This window comes from Emydura macquarii, unplaced genomic scaffold (genome assembly GCF_026122565.2).
Source record: "Emydura macquarii macquarii isolate MOO-44397 ecotype Brisbane River unplaced genomic scaffold, CSIRO-AGI_Emac_v2 contig_1644, whole genome shotgun sequence".
Taxonomy (NCBI): domain Eukaryota; kingdom Metazoa; phylum Chordata; order Testudines; family Chelidae; genus Emydura; species Emydura macquarii.
This window is the reverse complement of record NW_027131781.1, coordinates 14,044,135-14,066,765: the sequence shown is the minus strand read 5'-3', so window position 1 is coordinate 14,066,765 and position 22,631 is coordinate 14,044,135. Positions and strand designations below refer to the sequence as shown.

General features: G+C 49.1%; 2 protein-coding genes across 2 annotated transcripts in view; one reads left to right on the top strand and one right to left on the bottom strand.

Moving 5' to 3' along the window:
- Nucleotides 1–3: 3 nt before the first annotated feature.
- On the top strand, nucleotides 4–21,833 carry POLG (DNA polymerase gamma, catalytic subunit). The gene is made up of 23 exons (XM_067555676.1): nucleotides 4–298; nucleotides 1,161–1,815; nucleotides 2,278–2,473; nucleotides 3,741–3,908; nucleotides 5,028–5,174; nucleotides 5,778–5,857; nucleotides 6,488–6,670; nucleotides 7,301–7,449; nucleotides 7,789–7,912; nucleotides 9,014–9,238; nucleotides 9,783–9,903; nucleotides 11,307–11,384; nucleotides 11,703–11,822; nucleotides 12,439–12,599; nucleotides 13,655–13,708; nucleotides 14,118–14,235; nucleotides 14,890–15,025; nucleotides 15,184–15,430; nucleotides 15,874–15,996; nucleotides 16,763–16,931; nucleotides 18,413–18,621; nucleotides 19,383–19,543; nucleotides 21,108–21,833. Exons 2-23 carry the CDS (start codon nucleotides 1,223–1,225, stop codon nucleotides 21,170–21,172), a joined length of 3,627 nt encoding a protein of 1,208 aa, XP_067411777.1. The 5' UTR covers nucleotides 4–298; nucleotides 1,161–1,222; the 3' UTR covers nucleotides 21,173–21,833.
- Nucleotides 21,480–22,631, bottom strand: part of FANCI (FA complementation group I) — a 35,402-nt gene continuing 34,250 nt past the window's right edge. The window contains exon 38 of the mRNA XM_067555675.1: nucleotides 21,480–21,695. Coding sequence (XP_067411776.1) covers nucleotides 21,630–21,695 — 66 coding nt within the window. The 3' untranslated portion in view covers nucleotides 21,480–21,629. The remainder of the gene's footprint in view (nucleotides 21,696–22,631) is intronic.

Below are 22,631 nucleotides of genomic sequence, written 5' to 3'. Positions count from 1 at the left end.
TTGCAGCAGAACCCTATTGACAGTGCTAGGAAGCTGAGAAAGCGGCCTGGCCGCTGTGGACGATTCCATCCACGCCAGCGGGGGAGGCGGGACTAACCGGAAACCCAGAAAGAGACCCCAGCGGGGTGGCCTGGCCTGGTCCCTTCGGGCACCGCCCCCTGTCCCGGCCCGACACGATCCCGTCCTGGCTGCAGCAGCCTGGGTCTCGCTGGCTCTGCTCGCAACGCGGCCCGGAGCGACCTGGCTGCGCCACCCCGGCGGGCAGGGCCGTGCGGCCCGCGAGCGGCGGAGCCGGCGGGTGAGGGGGCGGGCGTGTGTGTGTGTGCGCGTGTGAGGGGGGGCGGGAATTAAGGGAGAGCCCCCCCCCCCCGGAGCTGAGACCCACGGGGGGCAGGGGGAGGGACCCGTGGGGAGTTAGTTCGGGGGCGAGGCTATGAGACGCGTGGCGGCGGAGGGACCCGTGAGGAGTTTGGGGACCCGAGGGAGGCTGGGAGGGAGGCTGAGGCCCATGGGGGGCAAGGGGATCCGTAGGGAGTTCGGGGACCCATAGGGGGGCTGGGAGGGAGGCGGAGGCTCCTGGGGGTCGGTGGGAGGGGAAGGACCCGTAAGGAGTTTGGGGGTGAGGCTGAGATCCATAGGGGGGCTGGGAGGGGAGAGAGCTGTGGGGGGGAGGGGGCAAGGGGAGAGACCCCAGGAGGTGAAGGGGGTGCCCCTTTGCAGAAGGGGAGGCTGAGACCATGGAAGGGGGGATTGCCCGTATGAGAGAAAACAGCCCCTGGGGTGGGGCTGGGGAAGGAGAGTGGCAGAGAGCTCCCCCCTTAGGTTAGGGACATGGCACCTGCTGAGCTCCCATTGATGTCATCGAGGAGTCCTTGAGAAAAGCCAGAGGGGAGGTGCTCTGTGGTGGGACAGGCTGGGGTGTCTTGGATCCATGGTAGGAGGGAGTGAGGAACTGGAGTAGGATAAGTTGGGTAGTTGCAGCTTCACACCATTAGAGCCTTGTCTACACGAGATGGTTTTTTCCTCGAAATACGCTGGTTCTGCTCCAGTGATGCCAGCGGTAGTTGCAAGTGCTCAGGTTTTTTGGGCGTGGGGAGGAAGCCCCAACCTGAATTACTGAATGCCAAATGTCAGTCCTTGTATTGCTCTTCTCTTTATAGACCTGTCCCACCAAAAAGGGCAGACTCTTGTACATTTTCTGTCTTGCTAAAGTTGGCTGAAGATGAAACGTTTGCTATGGAGGAAGTCCATAGCTCATCCGTTTCCATCACTGAGAACCAGGTGTCAGAGGTGTGCCTCAGGTTCTTGGGCCAGTCACCCGGTGCAAGAGGAGGTGGTGCAAGATCCTAGCACCAGCCAGCGGCGCATGAACCCATTAAACATCCAGATGCTGTCCAAGGGTCTTCATGAACAGATTTTCCGGGGTGCTCAGGTGCAGTACTCAGATGCTGACATCCAGAAGAGCGTGGAACATCTGCAGAAGCATGACCTGTGGGGCAAAGAGACATCCACACTCCCTGATGTGGAGCTGCAGTTGCCTCGGCTGTACGGGAACGATCTTGATGAGCACTTCCGGATTCTGGCGCAGAAGCAGAGCCTCCCTTACTTGGAGGCTGCTAATCAGCTGCTCCAATGCGAGGTGCCCCCAATGCCCCCAGAGTGGGCTTGGGAAGTTGGTTGGACACAGTACAGACCCAATGGTGAGAGGAAGGCTGTAGACTTCCCTGAAGAACAAGCCTTGGTGTTTGATGTGGAAGTGTGCATGGCAGAAGGCCCTTGCCCAACACTGGCAGTGGCAGTTTCTCCAAGTGCCTGGTAAGACATCATAATTGTAATATAGAAGAGAAGCCAGAACACAAACTGTTACCACAGTAGAGATGGATGGAGGAGCAGCAGAGCTGAGCTTCTCCTTTGTACTAAATACTTGGTAATGGTTTGATAGGAAGCAAATGGTCCCATGGAGTTGCAGTTATTAGACATAGGCCAATTCTAAAGACGATATCTTGATTCCAGTTTGATTTAGTTAGTGAATTCAGCGCTGGTTTCACAGCCTTCAAGCAAGAAGAACAGGTACAGCCTGGGCAGCAGCAGTGCAAGCTTCCTTATACTGCTTCCTGCCAGAGTGGCTCAGCCCTGCTTGGGAAAGTTAAATTCTGGGGAGAAGAGGAATTTGGTCTCCTTGCTCATTCTTTCCTTAGTCCTTCTACTAAGACTAGCAGAGGAGAATCAGTCTTCACAATTGTAAATAATCCAAAATATAACATGCTTCCTTTCCAGGTACTCCTGGTGCAGTAAGCGGCTGGTAGAGGAACGCTATACCTGGTCCAGCCAACTGACTCTGGCTGACTTCATCCCACTAGAAACTGCTCCGAACTCAAGCTGTCTCGCCAAACAGGACTGGACGGAGAGACTGGTGGTCGGTCACAATGTCGCCTTTGATCGAGCACACATTAAAGAGCAGTACTTGATCCAAGTAAGTCCTTTCCTAGTTTATGTCCACTTCATCCACCTGCTTTCCTCCAGGGCTCTGTGCAGTGCTTTGAGGAAAGCCATCTAGAACATGATTTAGTGTATATAGTAACTTTGTTAAATGTATAATTTATTTTACAAAGTTAACTTTGCCAGGGCAGTTTCTTCTAGTTACACATCTAACCAGCCACTTGCATGTACATTGACCTAATCTGTGTCCTGCAGTTGTAATTATGCACAAATTACACATGCTTTTGCAAGTATAATTGCACTCACCTAATTTTGAAGCTAAGGTCTTGTGCCTTAGTTTACTTCTCAATAAAATAGAAATAACATCACTTTCTTGCCTCAAGGAAAGGATTGCGAGCTTTGCTCCATTAAGGGTTGTGAATTGCTTTGAGATTCTCAGCTGTAAAGTGCTACAGAGGCAAGCAGTCTGCTTCTTGGTGCTTTTCAGTTTCCTTTCCCTGTGAGCCAAAGTATATAGACATTGTGCTTAGCGTCAGGAAAGTCATGAAGGCCAGGTCCTGACATGGACTTCAATAGTTCAAGATGTGTGGCAAAAATAGCTCTTAAGTAGTGGAAGGTAGCAAAACCTTTTGGTAGCATCTTGGGTTACTGCTATGGTACAGGCCTGGATTCTTTTATTCCTAACCCTAGGAGCCTTTAGAACACAGAAGAAACAAGCACTCATTGCTACAGACATTGAATAAGGGCTTGGACTTGTATGTGACTGATTTCAGGGAAGCTGTCCAATCTGGGTGTCAGATTCTGTCAGTCTAGCGCTAAGGAAAGCAAGATGTTGAGTCTTAGGCTTGGTCTACGCTACAGCATTAGGTAGGGTAGTCATGTCCCAGCTTGGTGGCTGCCGTGTTCCCGGTGGGGAGCCAAGAGCTGGAGGGAGGCAGCCCAGCTCCAGATAGGGAGCTGTGTACAGAGCTGAAAGCCCAGGCCCTCTGCCCCCTCCACTACCCCTCTTAAGTCAGTGGAAGCGCATCTGGTGAGGACGCACATCGCCAACAGAAGAGGGACAGTGTGGACATGAACCATCGCAGTAATTACTGCGGTGGCTGTAAGTCGACAGAACATAGGTCATTTACATTTTTAGTGTAGTCAAGTTCCAGCTGATTGCCTGTCAGCATAGAATACTAGCAGCTCAGACACAGGACTGCCTCCCCACCAGCCCTGAAGCTCTGTTCTTGAGAAGCCGGAGTATGTGAATTGTGAAAAATTCCTTGACTGCCTGTCCTCTAATCTGCTGTGCGTTTCAGGGCTCCCGAATGCGTTTCCTGGACACCATGAGCATGCACATGGCTATCTCAGGGCTGACGGGATTCCAGCGCAACCTCTGGATGGCTGCTAAGCACGGCAAGAGGAAAGGATTGCAGCAGGTCAAACAGCACATGAAGAAAACAGGCAGCAAAACTGAAGGGCCTGCAGTGAGTAGGAGAATCACTGAGGAAATTTGTGCATCACGAACTAGTGCTATAGATCCTAACTGCTTTTTCCTTCACTTTGTTTACTTATAAAAGTTTCCCTTTCCTCCCCCTCCACCGGGACTTAGCTCTGGCCTCCCTAAAGGAATGATTTAATGGACTGCTGCATTGCATTGTGTGAAGTAGACGAATCTGTAATAAATGTTTCATATTGTGCTGTTACCAGCCATCTTTATAAACTCCAGCTGGGGTCTGAAAACTGAGCCAGGCTCTTTCTACTTCTTATGTCATCACGTGCGATAAAGGGTCTGCAGTCAGAACTCTGCTGGTGACTGAGTGCGTAAAGCAAGGTGGAGCCATCTTGCGCACCTGTAGCTTCATAGGAGCCACTGGTCTACCAGGAGTAGGAACTGGTCAGTGACAATAAAGCCAGTGGCTCTGACTAGCCAACACGGAAGGAGCAAGTCTGTGGAATAAGGGAGGGCCATTTTGCCTTGAGAGAAGCAGTTTTGCTCTACTCAGATCTGTTCAGAATACTGCTGCAAAGATCATTTTCCTAGCCTGTCACTGTGGCTATATCATCCCTCCACTGGCTCCCCCTTCTCTATTGCATCAAACATAAGCAACTTATCTTTTCACTTTCAGGGCCCTTTATGACTTATCCCTACCCGTCTATCTTCTCTCATTCATTGTCGAGACATCAGCTCCTACCTCCAGTGGGCACATGCCTGCTTCCAGCGCCCACTTGTTAAATTTTCAAACAGGCTCTTTTGTGTCTTCTCCCATGCTGCCCCTCATTGCTTGGGAGCAGCTTCCTGTATGCCTCTGCAAAGCTACTTCATTGTCCTACTTCAGATCCCTTTCCAAAACTCTCCTTTGCCATAATGCCTACAAAAACCTTAGATTATACAGGGACCGTCTGTTGTTCTGAGTCTGCACGGCCCTTAGCACAGTGAGATCCTGGTCCATGATTAGGGCTCCTAGGCACTATAGTAATACAAATAATAATTTTTATGTAGTCTGTTTTCTCATCGTAACTGCACTTTAGATATATAAATGGCCTCTGCATGTCAGTCAGCTGCCAGTTCTTTTCCTGCTCTGAGCTGGCTTGTCTCTTTACAGATTGCCTCATGGGACTGGGTGAACGTCAGCAGCATTAACAATCTGGCAGATGTGCACGCCCTGTACGTTGGGGGTGAGCCGCTGAAGAAAGAGGCTCGTGAGCTGTTTGTCAAGGGGAGCATGAGTGACATCAGACACAACTTCCAGGTAAGGGTGAGAAGCTTCTGGGAGAGGCCACTGAAGGGGAGGAGGAGCCAGGCCAGGGGAATTTCTTTAAATTATAAAACCAAAAACTCTCAACTGGAATTACATTTTCTATCAGCGTATTTTCCATTTCCTTTTAGTGGCTTTTGGATACATACAAAGCATCCCCAGCTATGGGCAATGAAAGACGGAGCACTTTGTTACTGTCAGTAGTCTCCATGGGCAGCATCTCCACACTAATGATCAGGGCAGTTACATTCAGCTCCTTTTTATTGCATAGTTGGTGCAGGTCTCCATCTCCCAGCACATTCCCAATGTGGCCATTGGTTGACTAAGATTTGCACACCTCTGACCCAGACTTCTGAGATTTCTTTCCCAGGGAGAGACCTGAGGGGAAGTTTGTGAGGATGGGGTAGAAAACGGTGTTGTGAAGGTTTTTAGCAGAACTGGCAGACAGTCATCACCATGATACGATCACCATGACACTAGGTTATTCCTCTCCAGTCTCAGTGATGATTTGCTCGCCTTGCCACAGCCAGTTCATTGCACAGTGCTCTACATGCTCGAGTTTAATCTTCCTTCTTTTTGCCTGTTTCTGCCCCGAAGGAGCTGATGAAGTATTGTGCCCTTGATGTCCAAGCCACTCATGAAGTGTTCCAGGAGCAGCTGCCGCTCTTCATGGAGAGGTGAGGAGGTGTTAGACTTTAGCCAACACAAAGATAACTGTTCCGCAGAGCCACCAAAATCTGGCCACCGATACAGGGAAGTTGGTGCAGTTGCTGCAGTCCTGTCCAGCCATACAGAGGACCTGAGTTTGATCTTCTTGGGGAAGGAGGGCAAATTCATATTTCTGGGTTGGCAGTGAGCATCCAAACTTTTTGTACTGTAGAAGGCTGCAATGGCAGACTAGTGCCAGAACTGTGGGGCAGCACAGATCCCTGCGTGGGATCCCTGATCCCTCTCTTCTGGCTAGAAGGTATAAGCATCATAATTTCACACGCCGGTAAGGTGGGCAGCTTTTAATGAGAATGATCCAGTAATGAAGCTTTCAGGGATGGGCCTGAGCGATCTTGTGAAATAGACTTTCTTCTGCCTGCCCTACATACAGATTCATATTAGGGCCCTCAGTAATTGTGAGTGGGGGAGGGCAAGAGCCACTGGGAGTTCCAGGCAGTAGCGCAAGGTTGGGAAACTCCTAAGTGGAAAGAGGCTAAAGTTGTGGATTTTGTATCCTTATTTCTAGAACAGCTCAGTGCTTACAGGCCAAATGCCTTCTGCATTGTGTTTAATACCACAAATATGTATTTGTGCTGTAGATGCCCCCATCCTGTGACATTTGCAGGGATGCTGGAGATGGGTGTCTGTTATCTGCCTGTCAATCAGAACTGGGAGAGGTACCTGGATGAGACTCAGGGCACCTATGAGGAGCTGCAGAAAGAGATGAAGAAATCCTTGATGAACCTGGCCAACGATGCCTGTCAGCTGCTTTATGAGGAGAGGTACCAGCGGGAACATGAGCATCATGGCAGTGGGAAATGCAAAGGAGGAAAGAGCTTAGATCTGGCACTCACTGCAGAAAGAGAAAGCAAAACTATTTAGTTTAACACCAGACAGCAAAGGAATTGAATTAGCACTGAAATGACAGTAGTGGGGCTAGATGGCTAAGGAGATTGTTGATGGGACATGGAGCCATTCATCTTTAGATCACCAAATCTGTCCCCATATTCATAAGGACGAACTCTCTGATTGCCTCAATCCAGTAGTGTTCACAGCCCAGAAACTACCTTTAGAATTGACACCAGCTGGTTAGCAGCCTTAGAGAGGCTGAAGATTCAATGGAGACTGAATTTATGACTGTTCAAGTCTGGGTTGAAGCATGTTGGCAAAGGATATTGTGCAGGAAGCTGGCATAGCTGCTGTCAGTACTGCATTTATTCTGTTCATGACCTTCAAATTAATGTTTGAGAGGAAAAATAGTAAAAAATTAGGTCTGTGTCCCCCTTTCCTCCTTGTCCCCTAGTGAGGCAAACTGAAACCAGTGGTCAGAATTCAGGATAATATTATGGCTGTCAGAAATCAAAGAAACTCAAGCCAGAACAAGCTATGTATAATGTTGTTCGACCATGCAGGTATAAGGATGACCCCTGGCTATGGGACCTGGAGTGGGACCTACAGGAATTTAAGCAGAAGAAGAAAACAGTAAGGAAGAAAAATCCAGATGTGAACAGCGAGCCAGCCAAAGTGGTTGCAAACTCATCTGCCCTAGAGTGGCAGGAAGGTAATGCTCTTGGTGCGTATGCAGGGTGGGGAGGTGAGGGTGGAAAACAGGTTTAATGCCAGCTATCTCTAAGTTCTGGCGCGGCTGCAGGAGAGATGTGCAGCGCAGAGTCTGACTGGTGGGAAATCTGAACCAAAGGGAAACGGTATGCTATCCAGTACAGGCATAACGAAAAGTAACTTTCTAGATAAGGAGGAACAGAAACAACTGAGCAAACTTTGAAACGTGTAAGAGCAATGCATGTCACTGTATCACATCACACTGCGTTCCCAACTGAAACAGCTGGCATGAGTGCAGAGAGAACATCTCTTGCTGAGGTTACATTTATTACACAACCAGATCCTGGTCCCCCCAGTGAAGAGGAAGAGCTGAGAGTCCCCGAGAGCCGGGTCTGCCTGGAGCGTCTGAAGGAGACCATCAGTTTGCAGCCAAAGAGAACCCAGCACCTGCCAGGCCACCCGGAGTGAGTCATTCAAAGGGGATTTGTGTAACTCACCACCTAGTGGTGATGTTTGCATATGGAAACATTTCCAGCTGCTATTGCTAATCTATGGAAATGTTACCTGAGCTCCTCTTACTGCCCATGGGGCCAGAGTGTTCCAACTGTCTAGTCACTTTCTAAATGCCTTTGACCATGACCATTAAATAGCCAACAGGTGGTAGAAGGGTAGGTGAAGTGGAGAGCCTGGAAACTGAGTGGATGAAGTATGTACCTTTCATCTCAGAGGCTGGGGTTACATTCTGGCTGATGTGAGATTAGTGGGTCCCAGATCAGCCCTCAGTAGACAGGAGCTCCCCTCTGGAAACCACCACGGAGAATTGGGCACATTTCATTTAGTATTCTGCTCAAACTGGCCTTTGCTGGGCCAATGTGGAAATTAAATCGCCTCCCACTTCCAGAGAAGAGGGACCCTCCCTCTTGTTGGAAGCACCATAGCTATCCCATGCCCTGGTATCTGGAAATTGAAGGTGTACTCAACATATACATTGTTCTATATCTAAAAGAAATCTGAGACTCTTTCTCAGGGCTGGCAGGGGGTTCCTGAGCTGGAGCATGTGTTATCTCATCAGTTCCCAGAAGAGGAAGAGAAATCCCCGTGCTCCTAAGATTTCTCACACTCCACTGCAACCCTTTGTCCGAAAGAGGCAGAAAAGATATTCAAGCTTCTGCAGCCAGATAGCTTTTTACAAGAGGAGATGGTGAAATCATTCCCCTGTCCCTCAGAAATGCAGCACTGGAAAGTCTGTGCTTGAACATGTAGGTAGGAGGCACAAGGAGGTTTCCTTGTGATGGGTGAGATCCACTCCGATGGGCATACATGAACTGATGGTCCCATTGATCATTCACTGGATATTAGATCAACTGAATGAGTCCTATCGGAGGCTGCTGCCCTCACAGTTGGGAATACTCTGTTCTAGCCTACAAGAGATTACATGGGATGGACTACCTAGAAACATTTTCTGATGTTGCCATATTAACCAAAATGAAGCAGATGGGAGGAAACTTTGAACTGCTCTTGAAGTCTTTCTCCCCACCCTGATTGTTTCTGTCTTGGCTCTCTAGATGGTACCGTAAACTCTGCCCACGTCTGGATGATCCGGATTGGGTGCCAGGGCCCAGTTTCATCAGCCTTCAGATGAGATTGACTCCAAAGCTAATGAGACTAACCTGGGATGGTTTCCCAGTGCATTACTCTGAGAAGCATGGCTGGGGCTACTTGGTGCCAGGGAGGAAGGACAATTTGCTAAAGGATATCCCAGAGACAGAAGGGCCATCCTGTCCACACAGGTAGGAAAGAGAGATGGGATGGGCTATCTGGGGAGATGAAGCCAGCAGTAAAGCCACGGTGTTCACCAAGCTGGAAGAGAAGCGCATGTTGCTAGGGCTTCTGATGTTTAGTGGTTATTTGCTGAACAGTTCTGGGGAGAGAGGTTCTGGGAAGAAGGTCAGCAAATTAATCCAGAGCTCCAAAGCCTCAAACCACTTGGTAATCAAACAAGGCAGTAAGGTGAGGGAATTAAAGATGCATCTGTTCCCTTCTGAACAGAAGCCTGGGCTTTTCTCCCTTCCTATCAGAGAAAGAACCTCTCTGGTTAAACTATGTTTGGCTGAGAATCTTGGCTCTTCCTTCTGAAGGATGCGGGGTCACTGTGTTGTCCTTATTTTCATCTTATCTGAACAGATGTCCTTGTGGAGCCTGGTAACTCTGTGTCCTGGAGTGTTTGTTGTGGTGATAAGTTCTACTTCAGATACATGATCTGAAACTTGTCTCCACTCCTAAGGACATGAGTTTCTGAGCATCACTCATCTCTCCTTTGCCTTCTCCCTCTAGGGTTATTGAGCACCTGTACATGGAGCATTGCAAGGAGAGAGGGAAGGAGCAGCCTGGCTCACTGGACACCTCCCTTGAAGAGGAGCTCATGTTAACAGACAACAGCACTATCTGGCAAAAGGTAAAGATGGGTTTACTGCAACAGAGGGATGAAGGGAGTAGAGGCTCAGAAAACTAGTCTGAGGCACCTGTTCCCCCTGGAAAGGTGTGGCAGACAGAAAAATCTACCTCCTTGAGTGAAAAGAGATGACCTGACTGCCTTTGGCTCCTGCCCTGCAAACAAGCTGGCACCTTCAAACAAACCAACCATCTGCCTGGGTAGCTGTTCCTTGATCACTGTGGAGGGTGGCCCCATATTCTGATTTTTCCCATGGCTGTCTGTCTCTATTAATTTTGACTGACTTGGGATTCACATAGGCAGTTGCTTTCCATGATCATTTCCCTAAAAGGAATCTTGAAAAATACTGAGCTCAGGTCAACTTCACCAAACTGACATCTGACCTCTTCACTCCCATAGTTCCTCTGTTTGAGCTACTAAAAGTCTGGCCAGGTGGCCACCCTACTTAGAGATTTGTTAGTGCCAAATCTTAGTAGCCTGTGACTTGGAGCAACTGAGAAATCATTTCAGAGAGGGTCTGGGGAAAGAAGAGAGGGTCTGAGGTAGGGATGTAAAAGCCTAAACGTTTAAAAGGTACATTTTAAACAGCTGATTACCATTTAAACTGGCGGGGGGGGGTAGCAGCTCGGCTCAAGCCAGGGGAGCCCAAGTTTAACTATTTAAATGTTCTATTTTTAGAACGTTTAAAGGGATTTTTTAAAACAAATTTTTACATCCCTAGTCTGAAGTAGTGAGACGCAAGAGAATGCTTTACAGCTCAGAACAGAGAATCCCATTTTGGAGCCCAGAGGTCCTCTTCTCACTGACGTTCACTAAGCCCCCATCCTGTTCTGCACAGCTGCTTTCTTGCTGGTTAAATGTTGTTGTGCTTACATCCAATTAAAGTGACGTTAGAAAGGGGACTTGCTGGGTTGGGTGGGAATGGGGTGGAGAGCCTCTCATCTATGCTGCTGATTCAAATCCAACTCAATCCCAAGTGACTGCGTTATTGTCCTCTGATGGCTCTTCAGCAACCTGTGTGAAAAGAACTGGCCTCCTTGCTGGGAGTCTCGGCAGAGAGGCTAGGGACTAATAGCTATGGAGCCTGAATTCTCCATTTGTCCTGATGTGGTCTCTCCAGGTCGTTACTGCGCATTATTGCCCTGCAGCTACCTAGGCTGTACTGTTTCAAGGATAAACAGAGGCCTAAAGTTTTCTTAGCTATCAGGCTGACAACTTTTGTCAACACACAACTCACTTTAAAAATGAGGAGGCTGGAGAGCTGCGGGCCAACCAACATGCTGGAGAACAGCAGCCTCACAGTACGAGAGATCTCTGGAAGAGCTGTCCTGGCAGCCCCGAGCTAGCTGGGAAGCCAAGACACATGCGAAGAAGCGATCTGATCCCTCTCTCCTCTTCGTTCCCAGATGGAGGAGCTGAGCCGGCTGGAGATGGATACTGAGGTAGAAGCCAAAACAGACGGAACAGCCAAAAGGCCCAGACAGGTAAGTGGAACGTCCTGCTGGGAGTATGGGCAACTCCCTGGGATTCACTGCACAGGCACTGCTCCAAGCAGAACAAGGGGGGCCAGGATCCTGCATGGCTGAGATGGAGGCGCTCCTTCCATACCAGGCTCTCTTCAGGATGCAGCTCTCAGGAGCCCAGTGGATGTTTCCATTGGCATGTACAAAGGGTCAGGCTTTCACTTCCAGGTGCTAGTGTAGTGGAGGTGGCACTTCAATAATTAGGTGCTCCCCGCTCCCCTGAGGCTTTTCCTTCTTCTGGCTCTAAGTTTAGCAGGTGTCTCATGCTGGATGTTTCAGGGAAAGACTGCTGATCTGGAGCTGGAGTGTGCGGAGAGCCAGCCCACATATCACCATGGCAATGGCCCTTACAATGATGTCAACATCCCTGGCTGCTGGTTCTTCAGGCTGCCTCATAAGGTGAGCGTGGAGCCCACAGGATGCTTGTTTGCGGCTGAGCCCTCCCTGGAGTTCAGGGCAAGACATTTGAGACCCATGGCTGGCTCCAAAGGGGGAAGAGAGTGGCACATCTGGAGACCATTCCTCCTGCACTGACCCAACTATGCTCTTGCTGTCCTCATGCTAAATCCTAGGGTGCGCTGAACAGTTCAGCGCTGAAATGCATGTGGGCACCAAGAGTTCTATCTCTAGGACAGTCCACTTACTCCTCCCCCCAAAACCCTTTACTGGCCTAACTGGGCCAAGTCCCAGCTCCTCACTGTCTCCTTCAAGGCTCTGCAGTCTCCTCTTCACCCTCTCTGCTTTCATCTCCCCTCTTCTCCCTCTGGCTTCCCCCTCTGCCTCCTCCCACTTGGGCTTGTGTACCTTCAGCTGGATCAGTCTCTCAGTTCCTGTCTGCTGAATGCACTTGTGCGCCTCCTGCCCTGGTCAGCAGCTCGGGGCAGGGCTGGCGATAAGGACGTGTTTGTAAAGCTGTGGAATGGGGCTGGGAAGTGACCCAGGCTTAATTCTATTTAATAATAATAATCCTCCAATGCACGGAGCCAAGCCAACCTCCTTCCCTTTGCTGTTAAAGGATGGGAACGACAACAACGTTGGAAGCCCTTTTGCCAAGGATTTCTTGCCCAAGATGGAGGATGGCACCCTGAGGGCTGGCATTGGGGGTACTGATGGGACAAGGGCCCTTGAAATTAACAAGATGATCTCCTTCTGGAGGAACTCTCACAAGCGAATCAGGTGAGAGAATGAGATGCTACTTCCTCTCCTCCCCCAATTAAATTGCAAAGTCCCCATCCTCGTGGGGGATCTGCTGCAGAAGGAGCTTTCTGCAGATTTGTAATAATTTCAGAGTACATGTGCCCCCACTGTTAGTACTTCCAGGAGGCAGGCAGGTAAAGGCACACACTGGGTGTCTGGTACATTTGGTACTAACTCCCCTCAGCAGAGGACAGTAATTTCTAAATTGTAACACGCCCCTTGACCACCTCTGTTCTTTGGAAAAAGAGCTTCTCCCATATTAACAATGTCACTGGCTGTGTCCTGGCAGCCTGTTGTGTGGGTTGTATCTGCCTTGACCGCAGTAGAGGGGGCTAATCTGAACGGTGAGACCAGAGATGCAGGAGCTGAGGGAGGAAAGCAGTTCTGAGGTGTGAAGCCCCATCTCTTACTGCAGCCTCCATGGCCTGGCCTGTCCTGTGAATTAATGATTTTGCCCTGTGGTCTGGATTAAGCTGGAGCCTTCCTCCCTCAGTTTAAGGGATTATTTCCATGTAGCATTAAGTTAGAGGTGGGGAGATGGCAAATGTCTGAGTGGCTCCTGATTACTCTGCCCATCGGTGGCACCATTTTCTTCCTCCATAGTGAGCAGCAGCCATTGTTAGTGGGAACAGTTGCTAATGGGGCTGTAGGTGTGTGGGCAGTGCCAGAATGTGCTGCTTCTACCCATTGCAGCAAGAGGACAAACATCTCCCCACAAACAAAAGTGCCAGAAACCTGCTTAACTGATCATTAAAACTGCCTTGCTCTCGGCACATGCTGGCATGGCAGGGGCTAGAAGTGCAGTGGAGGCAGCATGCTCAGCTCCACTGTGTGGGCCCTTGGGCAGCTGAAGGAAAGAACCTGAGAAAAGGGGATGTAAACTCAGGGGTGGGGGCGAGAGACTGGGCTCCCCAAACAGAATCTAGAGGATCCAGGGTGAGATCTTCCTTTTAGAGGGGTTTCCTGCCCCAGCTGCTGCCCTTCATGGCCTTTTTCTTCACTCGGGTCCTGGCCTCGTGTTCTTGTTTCAACAGCTCCCAGGTGGTGGTGTGTCTGAAGAAAGGGGAGCTGCCTCGATCAGTAACTAGGTATGTGAGGACATGCTGTACAAATCACTGGCCCCTGTTCAGTTAAATCTGACCTTTTGACTGCTGGACCTTCAGTTCACTGAGACAGTGGGAACCAGAATCCTTAAGGGGGTCAGAATTGGGGCAGTACAGGCAGAAGAGTCTCTTTCCTAGCCCCAGTCTTTGCTCCCGTCAGTCTCAACTCTCTGGCCTGCATTGACCATGGACCTAGCTCAGCTATCAGACTCCAAGCTGGGATTGTCAAAGGACTTTAGAAACTCAGTCCCGTGTGATGGTTCCTTCTCAGCTACAGCCACCAGGAAGTCCCTTTCAGTTACCAAGTTGTCAGTGTGAAAAGAGCCAGAGGCAAACCTTTGTCATCCCGACTGTTCTCCAGCGTGCAAGCACTGACACTCAGTTTCTGTTCCAGACATCCAGACTATGAGGAGGAGAATAATTATGGAGCCATCCTGCCGCAGGTGATCACAGCAGGGACCATCACCCGCCGGGCAGTGGAACCCACCTGGCTGACTGCCAGCAACGCCCGGGTACAGAACTATTTTCTAGTGCTCTGGAGAGAGGGATTATTTGTGGAGCACAGTAGTGTGGGATTCCTCCCGCCCCACAGGCCAGGATATTTCAGGCTAGTGACAAATGCCATGGATTGAAAATCACATTTGTGGAGTGCAGGTGCGTCTTGGGTTGGGTGTGAACTTTGTAGAGCTCAGAGGCTGGTTCTATTATCCTTTGCCCTCTTGCCTCTCTGATATGAGTTGGCCTAGTAGCCTAGGGCTGACAAGAGATCCAGGAGCTCAAGGGTTAAGAGTAGGACCTCATTGTAAAGGGAGATAGAATCAATGGAGACCTTTTAGACTCCATCTGGGATGCAAATGCCTTTGCAGAGGAAGGGGGGTAAGAATGGGACTGGCAGTAGTTGGTTTCCTTGCCTGTATTCCCCTTGTCAGCGGTGTCTCTGGCTGGAATTTCTGCACTGGAAAAGCGCTGGCTAAATTCATATCCTTGAGAATAAAGTGATAGATAAGAGCTGCTCTGTGCTGTTAGCTCCACATGTAGTGATCTTCCAGGAGAGCAGAATGCAGGGGCCATACAGCCACTGGAGAAAAGTTATCTTTAGACTGGCAATGGTGCGGGGGAGGGAGGTGTAGGAGGACATGCTCAACGTGGCATCAATCTGTCCACAGACTGACCGGGTGGGCAGCGAGCTGAAAGCCATGGTCCAGGTCCCTCCTGGCTACTACCTGGTTGGAGCAGACGTGGATTCCCAGGAGCTGTGGATAGCTGCCATCCTTGGAGAGGCTCATTTTGCTGGCATGCATGGTGAGAGGTTCAGCTGGAGCAGCACTGCCCTGCAGTCATGTGACATGAACTGCATGTAGGGTGCTGGGCCAAGATGTAGCATTGCCATGGTGATGCTGTGAGGTCTAATGCTCAGACCCATTTCCAGTCTGCATAACCTCTTCCCTTCTGCGCCCCAGGCTGTACCGCGTTTGGCTGGATGACTCTGCAGGGGAAGAAGAGCAACGCCACAGACCTGCACAGCAAGACGGCCTCTGCGGTGGGGATCAGCCGAGAGCATGCCAAAATCTTCAACTACGGGCGCATCTATGGGGCAGGCCAGCCTTTCGCAGAGCGCCTGCTCATGCAGTTTAACCACCGGCTGACGCAGCAGCAGGCAGCCGAGAAGGCTCAGCAGATGTACGCGGTCACCAAGGGGATCCGGCGGTGAGTGCTGCCTTGGAGTTTAACTTAGCCAAGCTCTGGGGAACCTGATCTGCCTGTGGCGTTGTTCCACTATTGAAGGAGTGGGCTAGAAACTTGCCACACGGTTACCTCAGTCTGTCTCCAGCTGGGTCACTCCTCCTGGGACTTGGACCAGAAGGGTTCTTTGGCAGGTTGGCTGCCCTCCAGAGCTGCCCGAGAGGAAGCTGTCTGTCTATCTCCTCCTAATGAGGTGAAAGCAGAGCACATTGCAGGCGGCTGGGCTCTCTTAGAGATCCTGGCCTACGTGTCCTAGATCTGGAGCTCATGCTTTCTGCCAATCAAGAGTTAATTAATTTGAAACCTCTGAGCCGGCTTGCGGAGTTCTATAACCATGGATCCTGTTCCCGAGACTCCAGGAGATCTGTCTGACGTGCCGTTTATCCCTACTGGTTCCTCTTTTCTAGGTACTGCCTTTCTGAGGAAGGGGAGTGGCTAGTGAGAGAGCTGGGCCTGCCAGTGGAGAGGGCAGAGAACGACTCTGTATCTGGGCAGGACATGCGAAGGATACGGCGAGAAGCCACAAAGAGGTGAGGGAGCAAAGCTTGAGAAGAGCGTCTGAGTGTGTGAAAAGGGAATGGGGGTGAGAAATGGGATGTGCGAGCCCTCCGATGCGCCCTGTGCCAGTAACGAGGGGCAAGGAGAGCTGGTACACATGGGAGTCCTGTGTCCAGAAAGGAGATGCTGGTGAAAGAGGCAAGGCAACAGCAAAGGCAGGAAACCATTTCCATCAGTGACGTCTAGAGAATCAGGCAAGTTAACAAGTTCTCTCTTAATGAAATGAAATTGGGGGCCGAAGGCAATTGTAGCTTTTGGCAAGGAAAGGCCAGACAGCCGTGAAATAGTCAGGCTTTGTTCACGTTTCCCCACCAGCCTCTGTCAATGCACTGTAAGCCTAATCACCAGCATTCCCTAATACTGCAATCCTGGGCTTTCCCCCTTTCCTCAGCCCCAACAACAACGCGGTGCACCTCAGGTCTCTCCTGCAGCATACCTGCTTTGCCAGCTCTGAACCTCCACCTAGCTCTGCTGACACTTCTGCTCCTTTAGTTGTGGGCTTCCCTTCCTGCCGCTCTGCGGATGTGCCATAAAGCCAAGGCTACAGAAGTGAAAGGCTAGTGCAGCTGTGCCCCTTATTCCCCCTCCCCATTCCTCAGCATGTCCTTTTCCTGGGCAGGGAGAGGAGGATACCCAGTGAAGCTCATGAAAGCTCTGACCCCAGTGCCTCTGCAGAGACTGTTTTGTGACAGGTTCCTGGGGGACGATGTAGTGACTCTTCTATTCCCTACTCTGCAGGTCACGCAGGGGAAATTGGGATGTGGTATCCCAGCGCATCTGGGCTGGAGGGACTGAGTCAGAAATGTTCAACAAGCTAGAAAGCATTGCTATGTCTGCCTCACCAAGAACCCCTGTGCTGGGCTGCTGCATCAGCAGAGCCCTGGAGCCAGCTGCTGTCAAGGGCGAGGTAAGAGCAAAGCGTAGCCTGACACGCAGTTCTGACTTGTCAATGCACTGACTTTGACGGTGGTAGAGGGTTTGAACGAGACTGCCTTCATACTCCCAGCTAGCCACATTCCACTTTGCCATGCCAGGACCTGTAGTCTGGACAGGCTAACTTTGTATTAGTTAAGTGACTGCTACCTGCTCCATTTTATGCAAATGGTGAATGGCCATGGGACGGCTGCCAATACTGCCCTTGGCTGGGAAAAATTTGGGTCATCCTGTGGAACCCCACAAGTTTATCGGTGCTCCACTCAGATACGTTTTGGTGCAGCTGTAGTCCTCAGTAATGCTTCCCTGGGACAGACCCTGATGCACAGAAACTTTTCTGGAAAGTGCTGCCACAGCAAAGACAACATTTAACCTTGGTTAAAGCCCCTCTGTACTCCGCAAATACTCTAGAATCAAATTGTCAGAAGCTGAGTGACAGACTGAATCAAAGCTAGGTTCTTACAGTGCTTGTCAGACTCCAGGTGTCTCTGCAGCAACGGTGTCAAACCTACCCTCGCTTGCACCATTGACATCTATGAAATCACACAGGTGTGTGAGCAAAATTGGGCCCTGGCAATTTAGGGCCTCTGCAGTCAAATGCAGTGGCAGCAGTTCACAGTCTGCAGGAAGGGCAGGAATGTGGTCCAGACAATGGGATTATCCCCAGGGCTTTCTGGAAACTGCCACAAGCGTTTTCATTTTCCCCCAGAACAGCCACTAAAGGGGCTTGCTTTAAGTCTCACATGAAGGATGGCGTCTGCGAAAGTACAATATGCACCTAGTGCTGCTCTGCACTGTCAGTCCTGGTGTAATAATTAAACCCATGACCTTGGCATTTAGAGGTGGGAGTAGTGCCTGCTAAGCCCACTATAGGTGCCTGTGAGAATGTGGCATAGCCTCAGGAATAAGAGACAGATAACATCACAGGAGTTCAACTCACTCACCAGCAAGTAGACAGCTGTAGCAACCGGTTGCAAATGGTTCCTTCAGGAGTGCAGATGCTTGCTTCTGCTAGATTTAAAGGGTCAGCCCCCGAGAAAGGCATGCTGGGAACACGCTCCTATAAAAGGGCAATCATAGCATGAGGAGAGTTGATTAGAGTGTAGACAAAAACAAAGGAAGTCATTGCATCTGTGTCCTATCATGCGATGACAATGTCCTTCCGTGGTTGTGCTCAACTGGTATCTAGACATCTAGGACAGGTTCTGCCAGCAAAGCTCTATTTCTCTCTAGTGGAGGGGAGTGGTGTTTTGGGTTTTTTTGGATTTTTTTGTTTTTTGTTTTTAAACTGGATTTTGTATCCTCAAACCCTGCCCCAGCAACACAACCTTTTCAGGCTTATCAGCTGTTCTATAGTGGAGTGTGACCCCACTGGAACAGACTTCTCCAGGGAATGTGCCTGCTGTAGGAATCAACTCTGAAACCCTCCTAGCTTCTGGTTTGTGTTTCCTCCAGTTTGTGACCAGCAGAGTGAACTGGGTGGTGCAGAGCTCGGCTGTAGATTACTTGCACCTGATGCTGGTGTCCATGAAGTGGCTCTTTGAAGAATTTGGCATTGATGGGCGCTTTTGCATCAGCATTCATGATGAGGTGCGCTACCTGGTCCAGGGTGAAGATCGCTACCGGGCAGCGCTGGCCCTGCAGATCACCAATCTCCTAACACGGTAAAGGTTCTAAAGAACCCAACAACGTTCCAACCATTCTGCTTCACAGACAATCTGATGGCGGGGGAGGATTAACAGGTGTTAAGTGGCTGGATTCTTCCCCTCTCATAAGGGAAACTGAACATAACTTCGCGCTCCTCCTCCCACCTCCACTTCAGCAACACCAAACCCTCATGCTACTGTGTATTTACAAAGCACTTTACATCGTGAAAGTGCTGTGCAAATGTGATGTAGAATAATCTTTAACAAACATTCTTTGAAACTATTTTTGCTGAAGGCAGGACTGGGCTTGATTGATTGCTAACAGAAGTGGGAAAGGGTACCAAGCTTGTTACTAACTGTAAAATCAGGGTCCTTGCTGTCTTTTTAAGCCTCATAGAGCTGGCCCTAAAGAAAGTGGGAGCAGTGGGCACTGAAGGAAAGCTCTTGGCAAACAAGCTATAACATCCAGCAACTGCTTTGTGGGGGTTGATAGTGGAATAAGCCTGTCTTGAGGAGTCTCCCACCTGCCAGAACGATATCAGAGAATAAAGGGTCCTGCCCCTACAACAAACAGCCTTCTGTGTCTGGGTAAAGGTCTTTCCCATGATCTCAAAGTGGTTGTGGTTATAGTGAAGAGCTGTGTGAAAAAGCACTAATTGGCCCACTTGCAGCTCTGAGGGTATTTCTTAACGCAAAGCTGGAATCAACTGCCTAAAATTAAAAGGGAAAGACTATCCTCATGGTTAAGTATTTACATGCAGTGGCTCTGACTCTTTCAGGTGCATGTTCGCCTATAAATTAGGCCTACAGGATCTGCCTCAGTCAGTGGCTTTTTTCAGTGCTGTGGATATTGACCTGTGTTTAAGGAAGGAGGTGATGATGGATTGTGTGACTCCATCAAATCCAAGTGGGCTGAATAGGAGATATGGAATCCCACAAGGTAAGTATTATCCCATACACGATAGGAGTTAGAAGCTGATTATAGCTCATTGAAGCATGAACAGCTAATCTCTGTATGTAAGAGAAGTAGCGCTTACCCCTAAATGCTCTGTAGCAGAGCTGTGTGTGCAGCCAGGAGCTTTCTTATGAAAGAGTGTTGCTCTGCAGCAGTCACCTGATAGGTACAAGCCACTTACTAAAAAACACACAAATTCCCATAATAAGGGCAGTTGCCTAGCTCTGTACAAAGACCATGGACCCTGAAAATGACCACACATCTGCTTGTACCATCTGTTAGGAAGTTTGTGGCAGCAGCCAGCCCAGCATGCCATTCCCATCCAATGGCACAGTATGGAACTCCCATCCAAAGACTTTTCTAGATGTAAATTCTGGAGCAAGTGCAGTTGGTCTAGCGGCCTACAGAAGGACTATCCCCTCCCTGCCGGGTGATGGATTTGCAGCAACATTTTGCAAACTCCTCACTATAAGTATGTCCACACTGGAGCTGGAATTTCTAGATTGAGTAGACATACCCTTGCTAGCTCTGATCAAACTAGCATGCTAAAAATAGTTTAGCCATACTAGTATAAAGGGTCACAGATGGGACTACTCAGTGCGACTAGCCCATCCTGCAACCCACACCTCCATTTCTATTTTTAGTGGTCTAGCTTAATCAGGGCTAGTGTGGAAATATGTATTTGACCTGGAAATTACAGGATGTGTCTACGTTGGAGTTACATCTTTAGACTAGTGCTTGCTTCTTTCTCCCATTGACTGTTCTTAGCACAGCTGTTTAGAAAGCTGCAAACAATCCAAGCTGAAATCTTAGTGTTATACTAGAGCCCACCAATTTCAGGTCAAGTGAGACTTACTCTCAGCACTTGACACATTTTTTAATTGATGCAGATAAATAACTGAAGTAGCAGCTATTTAAATAATCTCCTGAAGCATAGGACTATTTTTCAAATAAAGAACCAACAACCTAACTCTGGAAGCTCAGAGAAGAGTAGGCTGTTTGAAATTTGAATATTTCAATCCCTGGCTTTTAAATAAGACACCCAATATCCCTTGAACAACCTTTATTGGTCAAGCTTAAGCCAAAGTGCATTTGAGGAAAGGCCCAAGAAGTTGAACAAGTCCTAGGCATAGGAACATCAACTGACTTCTCTCCAGGAACATGGACCAAAGGAGACAAGTACATTACAGCTAAAGTCAGCAGAAGCAAGAGAACACGAAAGTCCAACCAGTGGAATATCAATAATAAATTGCTCCACTTTAGCACCCTTATAGGTTCTTAACTTTACATGCATTTAAGCCTCTGAAGCCCACTGTGAGGTAGAATAAATTAATTTTTCATCCTACCACCATAGTTGGCTTCTCTGTTACCTTTACAGCCTGAGGCCACCGTGATCTTATATTCACAGAGGGGATTTTAGGGCCTTTAAAGCAACAAAACAGTGGAAAACATGGTGTGTGGGGGGGTGGTGTCTATCAGTCTTATGCTGTGGGCTTTCAGAAAGTGCCCCACAGTGGAAAGAACTTAACAGCTTACAACTGTCTTTCAGGTGAAGCTCTGGATATATATCAGCTTATTGAAATAACCAAAGGCTCACTGGAGAAAGGAAAATAGACCTGGAGACCAGCAGACCGTAAGACTCTCCAGACAGTAAACTTATTGGCAGGGAGTGCCAGTGCTTGGAGTCCTCGCCAGGGCAGGGCTCCTGCTAGTGAGCCTGGGTGACAAATCCTGTTTTGCTGGGAGAAGGGACTCAGCAGAGGGAGAGGACTCCATAGTAGCAGAACGTTCTAATGGCAAAGGCAGCTCCCAGATCACTGTCCAAACAGCCTAGCCACAGCTGAATTTTTGGCTATAAAATACAAGGTCTTGCATAAACTGTGCATCATTGGGCAACACAGCTCACCCAGCCAAGGGAGGATTCATGAATACTTGTTTATTTCACTGCCAGAACAATTTCTTTATAGGTACAGTTGTCCAGGGCATGGCTGCCAGTCTGCAACAGAACTGCTGTGCTGGGTGAGTGTTACTCTGACAAGGAGGCACTATGGGAAAAGATGAGCCAGGAGCTCTATTTTTTTCGCCGTCTCTTCTTTTTGGGTTCCTGGCTCTCAGCTGGCTGCTCTGCTGCAACAGTCTAGAGGGGAATATCAATAAAAGCATGAATTATGCTATTGAAGAACTGGCTTATGTGGTTCTAAACCAGGGATTCTCAGACTGGGGGTTGTGACCCCTCAGGGGTTTGTGAGGTCGTGAGCTGTCAGCTCTGCACATGCCAGTAAGGATGGCATAGCATGGGGGCAGTCGTCACAGCCTGGAATATTTTCAAAGGGGGTCCTAGCAAAAAAAAGTTTGAGAACCCCTGTTCTAACCTTATAACAGTTTATCTACTTCAAGAAACCATTCATGCAGAATGAGAACCAACTCTGTTCTCTCCAAATCAAACCCAGGGCCAGAATTCCTCACACGAGATACTGCTACTGCTAGAAGCCCCATTAATTCATGCTTGTTTTATCTGGAAATCAGGCAGAGTATGAGCCCTGAGACAGGAGCCTCCTTATTTTCTGTTTGTAGTGTCTCCCACAAAAGGGGCCTGACCACTACTGTAGGTCCCTAAAGGGAACAGATTAAGCCTCTAGGAAGCAGAACAGTTTAGCACTCTCACACATGCATCAGTCAGAGGGGAACAGTTTCCATTCCTGTGGAGCTTCAGGATAGCCAATATGCTGCTCTGCATTCACTAAGAATGAAGGAAAGGACCCCTCTACACTACACGCATGGAATACACACACACACAGAAGCAATGCTTCTCTTGAGGTTTTGTTCTGCAGAGTATTTCTTAATCGTTATTTCATCTTGCACACACTCCTCTCTCTATAGTGGTCTACAAAGTACAGCATGAGTGCCACTCTATAGATTTCTCTTAATTAACGCTGACAGTCCTAGAGTCATGAAGCACTAAGAGGTTAAAGGCCCAAGTCATACCATGCAAACCAAGTTGGTTTTTTTCCCCACCTAGAAAATCAGTAGTTACAGTACTGTATACAATACCTCAGTTTTATATTGATTCATT

What these genes read in the sequence shown, in the direction of transcription:
- POLG (XM_067555676.1), top strand. Translation starts at nt 1,223, where the DNA reads ATGAAACGTTTGCTATGGAGGAAGTCCATAGCTCATCCGTTTCCATCA. An exon ending in CACCTGCCAGGCCACCCGGA is followed by an intron (nt 7,913 to 9,013) that starts GTGAGTCATTCA and finishes TTGGCTCTCTAG; the next exon opens with ATGGTACCGTAAACTCTGCC. An exon ending in GGGCCATCCTGTCCACACAG is followed by an intron (nt 9,239 to 9,782) that starts GTAGGAAAGAGA and finishes TTCTCCCTCTAG; the next exon opens with GGTTATTGAGCACCTGTACA.